At 36.5% G+C, this 14,461-nt stretch overlaps 1 protein-coding gene across 9 annotated transcripts in view; it reads right to left on the reverse strand.

Moving 5' to 3' along the window:
* LOC150086964 (tropomyosin) overlaps positions 1 to 14,461 on the reverse strand; it is a 207,041-nt gene that overhangs the window by 18,972 nt on the left and 173,608 nt on the right. For 5 of the 9 annotated variants that reach the window (XM_090372858.1, XM_090372855.1, XM_090372853.1 and 2 more), the window contains exon 7: positions 6,461 to 6,523. In XM_090372858.1, coding sequence (XP_090228984.1) covers positions 6,461 to 6,523 — 63 coding nt within the window. Of the gene's footprint in view, positions 1 to 6,325; positions 6,389 to 6,460; positions 6,524 to 14,461 lie in introns of all 9 variants that reach the window. The other 4 variants (XM_090372857.1, XM_090372854.1, XM_090372852.1 and 1 more) reach the window with 1 other exon arrangement.

A 14,461-nucleotide genomic window follows, 5' to 3' on the forward strand; every position in this document is an offset into this window, starting at 1 on the left:
TAAAAATGTTTTTATTGTTGCCCAAAGTGTGGAGGTGCTCTTTCATGCTGAAACCACATATTGGCATGTACACTTAACGTAAAATCTTCCAGAAGTTTTGACAATGTCCTCTGCAACAACAGTAAGTAATAATCAGCGTCTAGGCAAGCAGGGAACTCGTGATGAATAAAGTTATCTCCTATAATGCTGGTCCACATATTGATGCTAAACTCCACTTTGAAATGGGACTGCTGTGTGAGGATTTTCCACTGACCATGTAATGGAGACTGTGCATTTTGAATATCCCATCTCGTGTAAATTTTACCTTGCCGCTCCACAGGATATTGAGTATCCATAAACAAAATTGCTCGTGCACAAGTGAATCTCCTGCTTGCAATGCCTGAACTCTCTGCATATGTTATGCATACAGTGTGTTCACGCATTGTGTGCCAAACGAAGGTGTTTGGATGACCTATTCTTGCAGCAACTCTTCAAGCTGGTATTCGGTGGCTGCTGCTCTAGCATTTCCTTCACATACACCATACTTAAAATGAATGGCTGCATTCTGTTAAATGTTAATGCTCTTCTACTAGCCATACACGTAATGAATTTCACAGCCCATTCATTGCAGCCTTACATTTTTTTCATGCATTTTATAAATAATATAATACAGCAATTCACATAACATTGTGCAACAATCTGATTTGCATACTCCAATTTGTGATGTTCGCAAATTGCTAGAAGCAGAAATGACATCAATAATCTGTTTAACGCTCTAACTCAAAACTCATCGCTCCTACTTCAGACTGAGCATAGACTTTTTTTCTTGTACTTTAATCAACCATTCCCCCAGTAAATATCAATGTTGATTTCAAGGACACCCTGTAAACATATACATGAGAAAACATGCAAATTACAAGATGTTTCTTTAATTATCATGATGTGAATACTTTGTTTACATATAGAAATAGTAGTAGCAGCCTTCTCTACCTTTGTCAGGAAATCTACACTAAACATGCCCATGGCAAAGACTTGATGTTTTGCATTTCAAAACAAAAATAGGTTATCTATTTCACTTTTTAAACACTTGAGCTGTAAACTACCTACATGCATGCTCCTGCTAAAAATTTGAAATCACATTTCATTTTCAGTTTTTATTAAAATAGGATCAACTTGTTTATTAACAATTTTTTAAAAATGTTTTCTATTATGTATAAAAATGGAAAAACTGAAATAATTTTTAAGAAATATTTAAGAAATTTTTAGAATGTTCCAGAAAGGTGCAGACTCCTGAATGAGGTAAACCATTGTAGATGATTCTAGAATAATCTAGAAAGCGGGAGTATTGTTTCAATATTATAAAAGGTTGTAGATGATGCTAGAGTGCTTTGCAATAATATAAAGTGAAGAGTAAGAGTTGTAAATTATAAAATTGAACACCTGTCATTCAGAAAGACTGTTTAGTGTAAGTTGTGTATTTCATGATAAACATAGTAAGAAATAGGGAACTGAGTGTCTTGAAAAATGAAGTGCTATCATCCCTGTATAAAGAAAGCTATTCCATGAGAAGTATTGGCAAAAAACTAGGTGTTTCATTTAAATAAGTACAACCACCATTTGACGACAAGGAGATTGGCAGTTTAAAGGATAGTCCCGATGACCGCACATAACAATGGAAACAAGATAAGACCATAACGCTGATTTCTAAACACAATCAACAACTTATGCACCTGAAATCTCAGCTAAGTTCAATAGGAACAGAGAGACTCATGTGTCTACATCCACTATAAAACTTCATCTTAAACAAACAGGGCTTCATGGTTGGATAGCAGTCCAAAAAACCATATTAAAACCAGAAAATTGAAAGAAACAGTTGATTTGGGCTGAGCCATCAACGTTGGACAATTGAAGAGTGAAAAAATGTACTGTTGATGGATGAATTAAATTTGAAATTTTTGTATCCAAGCATAGAATTCATGTGAGATAATCAACTGAACCAAAAATTATGCTACAGTACCTACAGTCAAGCACAGTGGTGGATCCATCACAATCTGGGGTTGCTTCTGTTTTTCTTGAGTGGGTGACATTGTCTGAATTTAACAGAAAAGGCTATGAAAACATTCTTAAACATAATGCAATATCCTCTGGACTTCAACTTTATAGAAGAAATTTTATATTACAAGACAATGACCTGAAGCTCAGTTCTAAGTTGTGCAACAACTTTCTAGCAAAAGCAATAGAGCTTTTATGGGATCATCTAGACCTGCAGGCTGGATACGGCCTGCGAATAATTTTTATATGGCTCACACAGAAAGTGAACTAAACAGCATTTTAAATTTTGTTAATTATTTCAAGAACCGTGTACATTTGATGCTAAAATAAGCGGAAATAACGAATTTAAAAGACTGTGGTGCTCGTTGCAGAGAATATGTGAGAGCATTGAAGTTACAAAGCCACGTGCTGTTGGTGTCTCGAATTCTGTTTCTTTTATCTATTTCTTGTATCAAATATGCGCATGCCTGACCAGAAGTGTCTCTCTATATATAGGAACTCCCCAACTTACGGAAATTCGACTTTACATAAGTTTTTGCCCACTGGTGAAAACTTAAAAAAATTGTGGAAACTTATTTTGCATCCCGTAGGAATAAATGGAGGTATCACGAAAATATCGTATTGAACCCAATAACATATTTTTTTTTGTAATTCGTTCCAAATCCTTGGAGGTTGAAAATTTCACTATATTACTAAGCTATTTATCTCTCTAAAAGCATATTTATAATGGAAATTGCACTACCCTTTCATTGTTAACATATGATCCATTATAAGGATCAATTTTGAATGCCTTTGTGAGATTTTTCTAAAACACATTTCTGGAGGTCACTACCATAAAAACAATTTGTACTTTCTGGTTTATTGGGCTTTTCTGTTAGTGCATCTAATTATAAAGGGTAGTAAACTTGATCTTATTGAATTTGCGATAATACCGATAGCTGCAATCGTGTTGGTTTTTACGTTATGGTATTATGGTGAAACGTGTTCCCTTTCAGTGAAATCTTCAATCATATAAAAAACAAATTTTCAGAAAATTCTCTTCATTCCTATTTACGTATTACAATGAAGGGAAAGTGACCAATGAAAAGTGGAAGTGGTGGTAGTGCCAGGAAACTAAACAAAATTGATTTAGAAATGAAGATAAAAATTATTAAGAAGGACAAAGTTTGTCATCTATTGCAAGAGAATTAGGTCTTGCTGCTTCAACAGTGAATACTATATTTTAAAGGACAGTGCACATATAAAGGATCAACAGTGATCACAAAACAGTGTTCAAGTGCTATATCGAAGATGGAACAGCTGTTAATAATATGGATGGAAAATCAGATTCAGAAGCGAGTGCCCCTGAGTCTAATGACCATTCAAGCAACAAGTAATGACAAAAGCAACAAGTATTTATAAAGATATTAAGGATAAGTACAGTGAAACCCAACCCAAGTTCGTGGCAAGCAATGGGTGGTTTAAAAGGTTCAAGCATCGCACTGGTTTCCACAACGTTAAAGTATGCAGTAAAGTTGCCAGTGCCAATTCTGCAGCTGCAGAAAAATTTTGCGATGTGTTGGAAAAAATTATTGATGAGGATGGTTATTCAATGCAGCAAATTTTTAACATTGACGAGACCACTCTGTATTGAAAAAAAATGCCAGATCGAACTTACATTGCCAAAGAGGAAAATACAAAGGATAGTCATGATGTAAAAGCTATCTATGGTGTATTTACACCAATTACATCAGTTTTCAAGGCATCAAAAGATAAGGCCATGCTCTTGCTTGGGGCTAATGCAGCAGGAGATTACAGATTAAAACCACTGCTTGTGTACCATTCTGGAAATCCTTGTGCATTTAAGGGCATCAATAAAGCCATCCTACCTACCTACCCCTGCATTTCCGATCGAACCAGAGAGCATGGAAACAATATCTCTCTTTGAGGATTGGTTTAAATGCCGTTTCATCTCTAAGGTTGAAAAATATTGTAAAGACAACGATGTTCCTTTCAAGATTTTGCTTCTATTAGATAATGCTCCTGGACATCCTACACATCTAGATGATTTAACATGAATCATCTTTCTACTGCCAAACACGACTTCACTCATCCAACCTATGGATCAGAGTGTTATTTCGAATTCAAAAGCATGCTATTTACACACAACATTTGCTCAGGCATTGTCTGCAGTAGACAGTGAGAAAAATTTTATGTTGAGATTTTTGGAAATATCACAATATTTACCACGCCATCTTAAACGTTAATAAGGCCTGGGTGGAAATTACTAAAAGTTGTTTAAATGGCATATGGAAGAAAATATGCCCACAGCACATAAAAGGCTTCACAGGATTTGAAAGAGACGAATCATATGAAGAGGTTAGAGATGACTGTAAAGGTTGCAACGCTACTTCACTTGGGGGGGGGGGGTTGATGTCAAAGACGTGGAGGAGTTAATAGAGGAAGAAGAGAAGGAATTATCTAATGAAGAACTTATTGACTTGTAGGCAGCAATAGTGAAAGAAGAAAATGCTGACAAAGTTCAAGACGAACCAAATGACAAGCCTAGACACTTCATCACCAGAGAGAGATGGCAATGGCATTTCGTGAAATTGCGTCGGCAATGGTGAGGTTTGAGAAGATGGATCCTGACAGCAAACAATTCTTAAAGGTTAACAGAGGGGTGAATGATATGCTTGCTCGCTACAAAGAAATCTACGATGAAAAGAAAAAAGCCACTGTCCAGTCATCCATTAATATGTCCTATCGTAAGGTTGAGTGGCCGACCCCTTCTAAATCTCCACAGCCCAACTTCCACAGTGCTGTACTTATTAGCTGAAGACGCTGATTCTGGCAACGATGCTCGAGAGGTAAAATTTACTAATGTTATGCCTATCTCCTCTCTTTTTTTGTAATTTTTCCTGTGCATTAGATAAAAAATTTAACAAATACAATAAATAATTGTATTTACATGTTCGTCGAACATTTCTTTTTTGATTCAATCAATTCAGTGAGCACAGCTGCGACTGCTGCAGAAGCATGGGGGAATTCTGAATTACGTAGCGTTCCATGGAACGCAACCTTTACGTAAGTCGGAGAGTTCCTGTACGAGGTGCTATCAAAATGTTCCTGGACTCCAATTATGGTGCACTTTCTTCTTGACCTTGGTGGCTGCGTAAAAGTGTATGTGCAGTACACTGTCAAAAATGTAACACTAATTTTTCTCCAATCACTCAGTGCAGCCTGCAAAACAAATCTAAATATAAACATGGCCCCTGTAGGGGAAAAGGCTGGACACCACAGATCTAGACCACAAAGTCTGCCCACCTTCACAAAATTTATGGGGAACCTTGCAGATTGATTGGAATAATGTTAGTCAAAGACACTATTATAAAATCAGTCACAAGAAAGCCATGTCTGTGTAAGGCAGTGATAAAATCTTGTGGAAGATACTTCAATGAAAAATCAGTATAGTTCTTAATATTAATCTTTTTTTTTTTTTTTAGCTATAAATTTTTCAATGCTTAATAAAAAAACTTAAAACACTTTAGTGTTTTTTTTTTTTTCTTTTTTAATATCAAACTTTATAATCATATCTGATGTTATACCCTGTGATTCCAAACTTTTAGGTGGGAGTGTATATAAATTGTGTACATAAATATGATGTGGAAGTGATTATAACATCCAGATATGTTCTTAAACTCCAACACGTGTGTCTAGTTACTGGTGTTTCTTCATAGTTTCATGTGGATGGGTGTCATAACTCTGTGAAAGAAAATACTGTACCTGTATTCCTACCAATGACTGTTTGACCTTATGAACACATTTCTGCTGCTCTGCCTCAATAAACAGCAATGAACACCTGCATTCTTGTTTCATCAGATTGGGCAATTAAGATGTGTTCCAAAGTGATCATAATAAGTGGCATCCACTGTATTTAAAATGTGTATTCATATATATTTTATCTTAATGGATATTAACCATCTATCAACATTCCCTAACCACACATTCATTCATTATCAAATTGTTTGAGTGTACTTAAAGGTTATCGCAATTTCTTGTTTTTTTTCATATAATATTATACAATTTTTAACTTGTAATTTGACTTTAACAAGAATCTGTTATAACAAGTACTTTTATTGATTTTCTTTTTTCTCATTATAGCAGACTTTCACTGTAATACAAAAATACTATTATACCATTACAGCAATATTAATATTCAAGGCTATTTAAAATATTTATAGAATTACAATGAACAAATAACCACTATTAGTGTACAACTAAAATTTTAAATTCTCAGTTCGTTACTCCCTACCTCCTGAAGCCTCTGTGTCAGTTGTCGAATAGTCATCTCATATGTTTCTTCTTTCTGCATAGCCTATATACAGCAAGAGTAGAATAGTTAGCGTCACAAATTACTATTATTAAGCAAGCAAGAAAAAAATCTCACCTCCTTCAGTCTGGAAGTCAATGTACGGATCTGGGTTTCATATGCTTCTTCCCTCTGCTGGGCCTGAATGATGGAGAGTGAATGCAGCAAATACAGGTTTAATAACTGGACTATTAAAAATGGAAACCTCTAATGGTTTTAAAACTCAAAAAAAAAAAAAAAAAAAAAAAAAAACTGGCCATGAAAAAAAAAAAATTAAAAATTCAAGTTTTTAAAAATAGTATAATTCAAACTGGACTTAAAAAAAAAAAAAAAACCAGTAGAAAAAAATTGAGCTTTTTTAAAGAAGCAATTCATTTAATCAAAACAGTAAAAATATGCAAAATAAAAAGTTTCTTCAAAACAAAATACTTGCACCCTGCTTTGAGGTTTCAGTATAAGACAAACATATCTTATATTTCATGCAAAAGAAAAATAAATGGCCAGAATGCATAAGAAAAGTGATGGTGGTTAGTAAAAACAAAAAAAAAGGGGGGGGGAAGGAAATTGTCAAAACAAAGGTAGGATGGAAGAACAAAAACAGATACAATAGCAACAAAACAATAGAGGCCACCAGCAGAGGAATATGCAAATAATTATAAAACAGTATAATTTATTAATACTTTTCAAGAAATAAATTAAAACACATAATCATGCAGCAATGTTTCAAAAAATATATATAAATTAATTTTAAACAGAGCAGACAAAATATGAAATTTTAACTTAATCTGAAAGTTACTCTGAATCTATATTATATGGTGTGTTCAGCTCCACTGTAATTATCAAGTCATCATTTGGTTTCTCTATGGTAAGTATAGTAAAGCAACAGATTTACAATCAGTAATGTATAAAGGTTGTTTATCTGTTTGGATATCGTTATCAAAACTATACAAGCAGGGATGCATCGGGGGGGAAACACCTGTGAGCCCCTTGTTAAAAAAAATTAGCTTGATAAAATTTATCTGATTATTTTAATCAGGGAAGACTTAATTACGAAAGCTAAAAATATTTAACACACCAAGCTGTTCACAACGCAGAAGCAGAACAAAATTTTAGTGTAATGAATGATATTACATTTGAAGTTACATCCAACATAATGATCACTGAAACAACAGGTAAGTCTTAGGCAAACTGGTATGCAGAACCTTTTATAAAGACTTGGCACTGACAACATCATTTAGCAAACTGACACCGAAGTTTGTCCCTGAACTTTTGAAGAACCACCAGAATACACTTGTAATGGAAACCCTCTTGAAAAAATATGTAGTTCATATAGTTAAAAATGCAACTGTGATAATTGATGAATTGCTCATTATATCAATTTTAAAAGTATTTTGTATTGTATTTTATGAAAATAGTTGGTAATTTACACAGACCCCTATATTTGCAGGCAAGCCACATGTTAACAGACTAGCAGCACATCGAATTTATTGGGTAAAAGGCCTTTTAAAAAATAATAATGAGTCACCTTACATTAGTCCACAGACCCTGCAGATTTGATTGAAAAAAAAAAAAAATAAATAAATAATAAAATAAATAAATAACATAAAAAAAAAATAGCTTGACATGTTAAATGCTATCCCTAAAGCACACCACCAGTTAGGTTTATCTTTAGTAACTTTTGGAGCAGGTATTTTGGTTGACATTGTCAACTAATAACAAATGTTTTTGTAAATTTTGTGTAAATTTTTGGAAAAAAAATAAATAATAAATAATTAAATATTATTCCTGAAGTATTGTAAAGAATCCCACAACCAACGAAAAGTTGGGCTTTAAGGTATTCAGGGAAAAAAGTTTTGCCCTTGTTATCTATTAAGAATAAATTTTTAAAATATTTCTTGCCATTTATTTAAAAAAAACTTGATTTGTGGAATCCATATACCAATTTTAGCACAATGCACCTGCTGGTATAACAGTTTTGATGTCCCTGCTAGAAATTTAACTCCATAACAGTAGATGCAAGATGGATGGACTTGCATTTGACAAAGAGTGAAGTGAAATTAGATATCTGTGTAAAGCATACACCACAGGTGAAATTCATCAGGAACTAGAGAAGTGTACAGATTCAAAGTCATGTCGTGGAAACAAGTGTAAGTTTGGTGCATGGCCCTTAAATAACAGCAATGGTAGGACAGAAATTCAAGGTGAGCACACAAAATGGGGATGTTAAGCACTTCTGCTGACAGCCATGACTGCTGCACTGAGGACATGAGCAGAAAAGACAGGGACATTAAACTCATCAAAATTGCACACAGGCTTGACATTTCACTGAGTGATAGCCATGAATATCCAGGGTGCAGTGAAGTGTTTTTGCTCTTTTTAAATATTTAAAAACAACAAAAATCAAACAATTCTTTAATGATGGGTATTGACACAATTCACTGATGCAAATGATACGCTACCATGATGGAGAGTGCAATTTATGCAATTTATTGTGATGGGGATTGAAATGTAGATACACAATGTGATTTTTCAAACTTATATGCCATTGAGTATTTAACACTGTTGATATTTCTTATCACTGGATTACCAGGTCTTCACTACATGCCCAACAATGGGATCCCAAACCCGAATCAAAACTTGTCTGGTTAATGGCATGCATTTTTTTTTTTTTTTTTTTTTTTTTATTATTGTCTAAACTAACAAAAATATCGCCATACCATTGAGAATGGCTTCACCAAACTTCAAAATTGAGATGACACACTGACAGGAAGTACTCACTACGCAATCTCTAAACCTAAACAGATCCGCTGTAACAAAACATTGTGTACAAGATACTTCCTTCTGTGGCACTTTAACTGTTTTAGAGTCTACGAACATTGGTTATTTTGGGTTTACATGTAACTGCCAAACATGTAGCTCTCTATGGTCAGTTTATGTACTGACAGATTTTCCTGTGGCCTCTTGAACCTTCCTTGTGATGTTTTTTTGCAGGCAACATGGATGAGACCATGCAGATTCTTTTTCATTGAGGTATTGCATATAGTTTCCACCTCTGAATAATGCCCGACATGGTGATAAGTTCAGTAAGTTGCAGTTGCATGCACAAGAAGTTTACTGATGTAGCAACCAACCATCATTTTATGCTGAAAGTTAAGTGCCAATTCACTACCCACACTGGCTTCTAACATGCTGCTGCATGTGCCGACTGACAAGATTTATATTGGTATGAATGAAATCACTGCTAAAAAGGACGAGGCTACTAGAGACAGTCGTGTTCCAAGCCGCTAAGTGGATTTTTCTTATTTATTGATTTGAAATTATTGTTTTTCTAAAACTTTTGATTTAAATTTAGTAGTATAACATTATTTTGTGATTTTCTTAATAACTTGGTGTATTTATTCTTTACTCGGCCTTGTAATTGCATAAAAGTATCGGTTAAGGTTTCCACGTGTTTCAACTCCGCTACGTTCGTAATTTTCCCGCCATTGTGATACGATAGTTGTATGCCGTACTAGATAGCGTTAGTTGAACTTCGTTAGCAGTTAAATTGTACGTTTAAATAAATACATATAACGACTTAGATTACAAACGTAATATACTTAATTATATTTAACATAATTAATAACATAACATAATTAATTATAATTAATTAATAAATTAATAGAATCATGACTCAGACCAGAGCAGCAAAGCAAAAGGCTCAAGCTAATGGAAGCGCTGTGGCTCAGAGCAGAACTGAGGGGGGCAGTTGTCCTCTGACTCACAGCCTTATAAAATGCACTGTTTGCTTGATGTTTGCAGAGCAATCGGGTACGGGACATGATACTGCCAAGGGGGATGTCTTTGTGTGTGCGCGATGCAAGGAGTGTATCGATATCAGGCAACAACTCGGCGTTCTTGTGGGCCTATATGAGAGCTTGAAGGACAGGGTGGATGCCCTCGAAGGAACTAAATTGAGGGGCCCATCAAGCTCTCAGCTGCCCACATCAACGCCAGAGCTTGCACTTGGGCATCGCGTGACACAGAGACAACCCCCAAGGCAGAATGCGCTGGTCCCGAAGGAACTAGTAGTTGTTGGTGACTCTATTGTCAGGGAAACGGGGAACATGCTTTGTAAAAAAGATAGGTGGAACAGGACCAGGGTATGTCTGCCAGGGGCAAAGGTTGAGGACGTTGTAGAGCGAATATCATCTTTTAAGGGCACAAAAGGTGATATAGTTGTACACGTTGGCACTAATAATATTAAGAGTAGGAGACCGGCAGAATTACTTAACAAGTACAGGTCACTGTTGAACAAAAGCCGAGAATTAGGGTTGAATTTGAAAGTGTCTGCAATTCTGCCCAGACACGATACGAGGGAGTATATGATGAGAGCCTTGTCTATCAATTCGGCCCTGGAAAGATTGTGCAAGGCTCAAGGGGTAGAATTTTTTTCAGCCTGGACTGTACTTGTTAACAGGAGAGATTGCTTCTACAGGGATGGGATACACTTAAATAGAAAGGGTGCAAGAATATTTGCTGATGCTATCGAGGCAGTGTTAGGTGGGTCGGAAAACTGCTAGCTTGGGGGGAGACAAAGACCAATAGATTGACAGTAGCCACTGGCAGAGGTGAAAGAGATTCTTGCACTGCTTCTATTAGAATGAGCAGAAGCCTGAAAAACAAGATGCATGGTATTTCAGAGACTGCTGGGAGCCATTGCGGTACAAGTAAACACATGGGTTGTGTTAGGGTAGCTAAGAATAGAAACAGGTGCAGGTATACTTGCGTGTACACCAATGCTAGGAGTTTAGTAAATAAATTTGATGAATTTGAGGTATTGCTCAAAACATCAAAGGCAGATATTGTTGGGATATCAGAGACGTGGTGTCACACAGATATAAGGGATGCAGAACTGCAATTTGGGGAGTACAACGTCTACAGAAAGGATAGACAAGATAGGAAGGGGGGAGGGGTTATGCTATTAGTTAAGAAACACATAAAAACTAAGGAAGTGAAGCCAGTCGACATCGCTGGACAGTGCAGTGTTGAGTCAGTTTGGTGTGACATAAGCATTGGGAGATCAAAATTGAGAGTAGGAGTGTGCTATAGGCCTAATGACTCTGATGAGTATAATAAGGAACTGTACAGGGAAATAGAGTGGGCCAGTAAATCAGAGAGTCTTATAATGGGAGATTTTAATTTCCCAGATATTGACTGGAATTTGGGGGCTGGTTACTCACACACTAGCAGGGCTTTTGTGGATTTATTGGACGATTGTTTTCTACATCAGCATGTTCGGGAGGCAACTAGAGGGAGTAATACTCTTGATTTGATTATCAGCAGTGATTCTTCATGCATTAAGAATCTGCAGATAAATGAACCACTAGGTGGCAGTGATCACAGTGTGCTGAAGTGGGATTTACTGAAAGAGGTAACTACCATTAGGGGTAAAGGGAAGGGTTATTGCTTCCGTAAAGGCAACTACGATGGACTGAGACAGTATTTAAATTCTATACAGTGGGACCAACTGATGATGTTACCAACAGCAAATTCAAAATGGGAAGCATTCAAAGAACTTATCTTGGAAGCTACTAGGCTTTACATACCAACTAAGAAATATTGTTCAAGGTTTAGGCCAAAATGGATGTCAGATGAACTAATGAGGCATATGGCAGAGAAGAAAAATGCATGGGATACTTACAAATTAACACATGACACAGAAGCCTATGATAGATACAAGTTGATATGCAACCAAGTTACAAAGGAGGTTAGGCAGGCGAAGGCAGATTACGAGAAATCCTTGGCAAGGGATGCAAAGAAAAACAGCAAAGAGTTCTTTACTTATGTAAACTCTAGAAGGAAGGGGATGAATCAGATTGGTCCACTTGATATTGATGGGTCAACTGTTGATGATCCTGCTCAGGTAGCTAACAAACTAAATGAATATTTTGCATCGACATTCACACATGAGGAGTTATTCAGCAAGGGGAATGCCAGAGGTGTATTCAACTCTAGCAGTAAGCTACAGAATCTTGAAATAACTGGGAGTAAAGTGGAGGAGAAACTGTTGAAGATAAACACAAGAAAGGCACCCGGGGTGGATGGGATCTATCCAGTTATATTAAAGTAGGCAGCAAAGGAAGTAAGCAAACCCTTAGCCATAATTATGAGAGCTTCCTTGGACTCAGGGGAGGTACCCATAGACTGGAAATGTGCAAATGTGACCCCAATTCACAAAGGAGGATCAAAGGCTGACACAAGTAATTATAGACCTGTGAGCTTAACTTCTGTTCCAGGAAAATTAATGGAGGCACTGGTTAAAGAAGCACTGCAGGATCATTTAGACAAGACTTCAGTTATAGCTCAGACACAGCATGGTTTTGTTAAGGGGAAGTCTTGCCTGACCAACTTGATTGGATACTATGATGCAGTCACAAAAGAACTGGATGCAGGGAATAACTTTGATATTATATACTTGGATCTTAGAAAGGCTTTTGATACTGTTGCACATGGAAGACTGCTACACAAATTGGAGCAGTGTGACATTGGAGGCAAATTGCTGCTATGGATAAAGGGGTGGTTGAGGGGGAGAAGACAGAGAGTGGTAATCAATGGACACTGCTCATCGTGGACTAATGTTATTAGTGGAGTCCCTCAGGGCTCAGTGTTGGGTCCATTATTGTTTTCTGTATTTATAAATGATATTGATGATGGTATATCAAGCTTAATGTCCAAGTTTGCAGATGATACAAAGGTTGGCAGGGTTGTCAAGGACACTACTGACACTATGCTGCTGCAACAGGATCTGGAAAGGTTGAGCAGATGGGCTGAGAGGTGGCAAATGAAGTTTAACATTGACAAATGTAAAGTACTACACATGGGAAACAGCAACCCCAGAGCAACGTATCAACTCTGTGGTACTACACTGACAGTGGTAGAGAATGAAAGGGACTTGGGGGTGATTGTGCAGGCAGATATGAAGTTCTCTGAGCAGTGCAGACGGGCTGCAAGAGTAGCTCATGGAGTATTGTCAATGATATACAGGAATTTTTCCAGCAGGGATAAGGAGGTGATTATTCCATTGTATAAGGCAATGGTCAGGCCACACCTAGAGTACTGTATACAGGTCTGGAGGCCTCATTTCAAGAAGGACGTAGAGCTGCTGGAACGAGTACAGAGAAGGGCAACGAGATTAGTGAATGGAACAAAGGGGTGCTCTTACGAAGAAAGGCTTAAGTTTTGCAAATTACAGTGTCTGGAGACTAGGCACCAGCGAGGTGATCTGATAGAGGTGTATAAAGCCTTGAATGGTTTAAGCATGCTCAATGCTGATGGGATTCTTCCTCTAGCTCAGAAAAATCACCTGAGAGGGCATAAATTCAAATTGAGGAAAGACAGATGTAGGATAGACGTGCGGAAATTTGCCTTTAGCCAGCGGGTGGTTGGTTGGTGGAACAGATTGCCATCCCTTGTGGTGGAGGTTGATAGCCTAAATAAGTTTAAGGCTCAGCTGGACAGGTATTTTGAACGAACAGAGGGGTGAAGTGGAAGTGGGTTTTTTTTTTTTTTTTCTTTTTTTTTTTGGCTGATGCTGCATAAGCTTGCTTTCTTGCATCAAATGCCTCTACTAATGCTAATGCTAATTGATATGCATTATTTGGTGTCTATATGATGCCATTGATAGTCCAATTTCATCCAAATGTTTTTTGTTATATGGTGGAGATTGCTATCATGAGAATGACATTTTAAAAATCTAAATAAATTAGGGAGATAAAACATCTGTCAATGAATTCATGTCACTGCCAGGGCATCACACATCCCATAAATCATTCTTTGGAAAAAAACATCTTTAAATAATTTAAAGAAATAATATAATAATTAGTAGAGCAGAATCTTGTGGTTCACTGCTTTACTCTGAAGATTTTTTGTGTTTATGAGACTGTTTTCTTGCTTTAACTACTCATGATTTAATCTTCAATCAAAACTAGCCCATCGTTGGGTCAGGAAATAGGAATTATTTCCTGACCCAACTTAAGCAATTCTTCAGTTATTTGCAGCCACCCAGGAAACTTTGTTTTAGCTATGGATTCACTAGAA

The sequence above is a fragment of the Mastigoproctus giganteus genome, chromosome 4 (assembly GCF_048544385.1).
Source record: "Mastigoproctus giganteus isolate SK-2022 chromosome 4, ASM4854438v1, whole genome shotgun sequence".
NCBI classification, from domain to species: Eukaryota; Metazoa; Arthropoda; class Arachnida; order Uropygi; family Thelyphonidae; genus Mastigoproctus; species Mastigoproctus giganteus.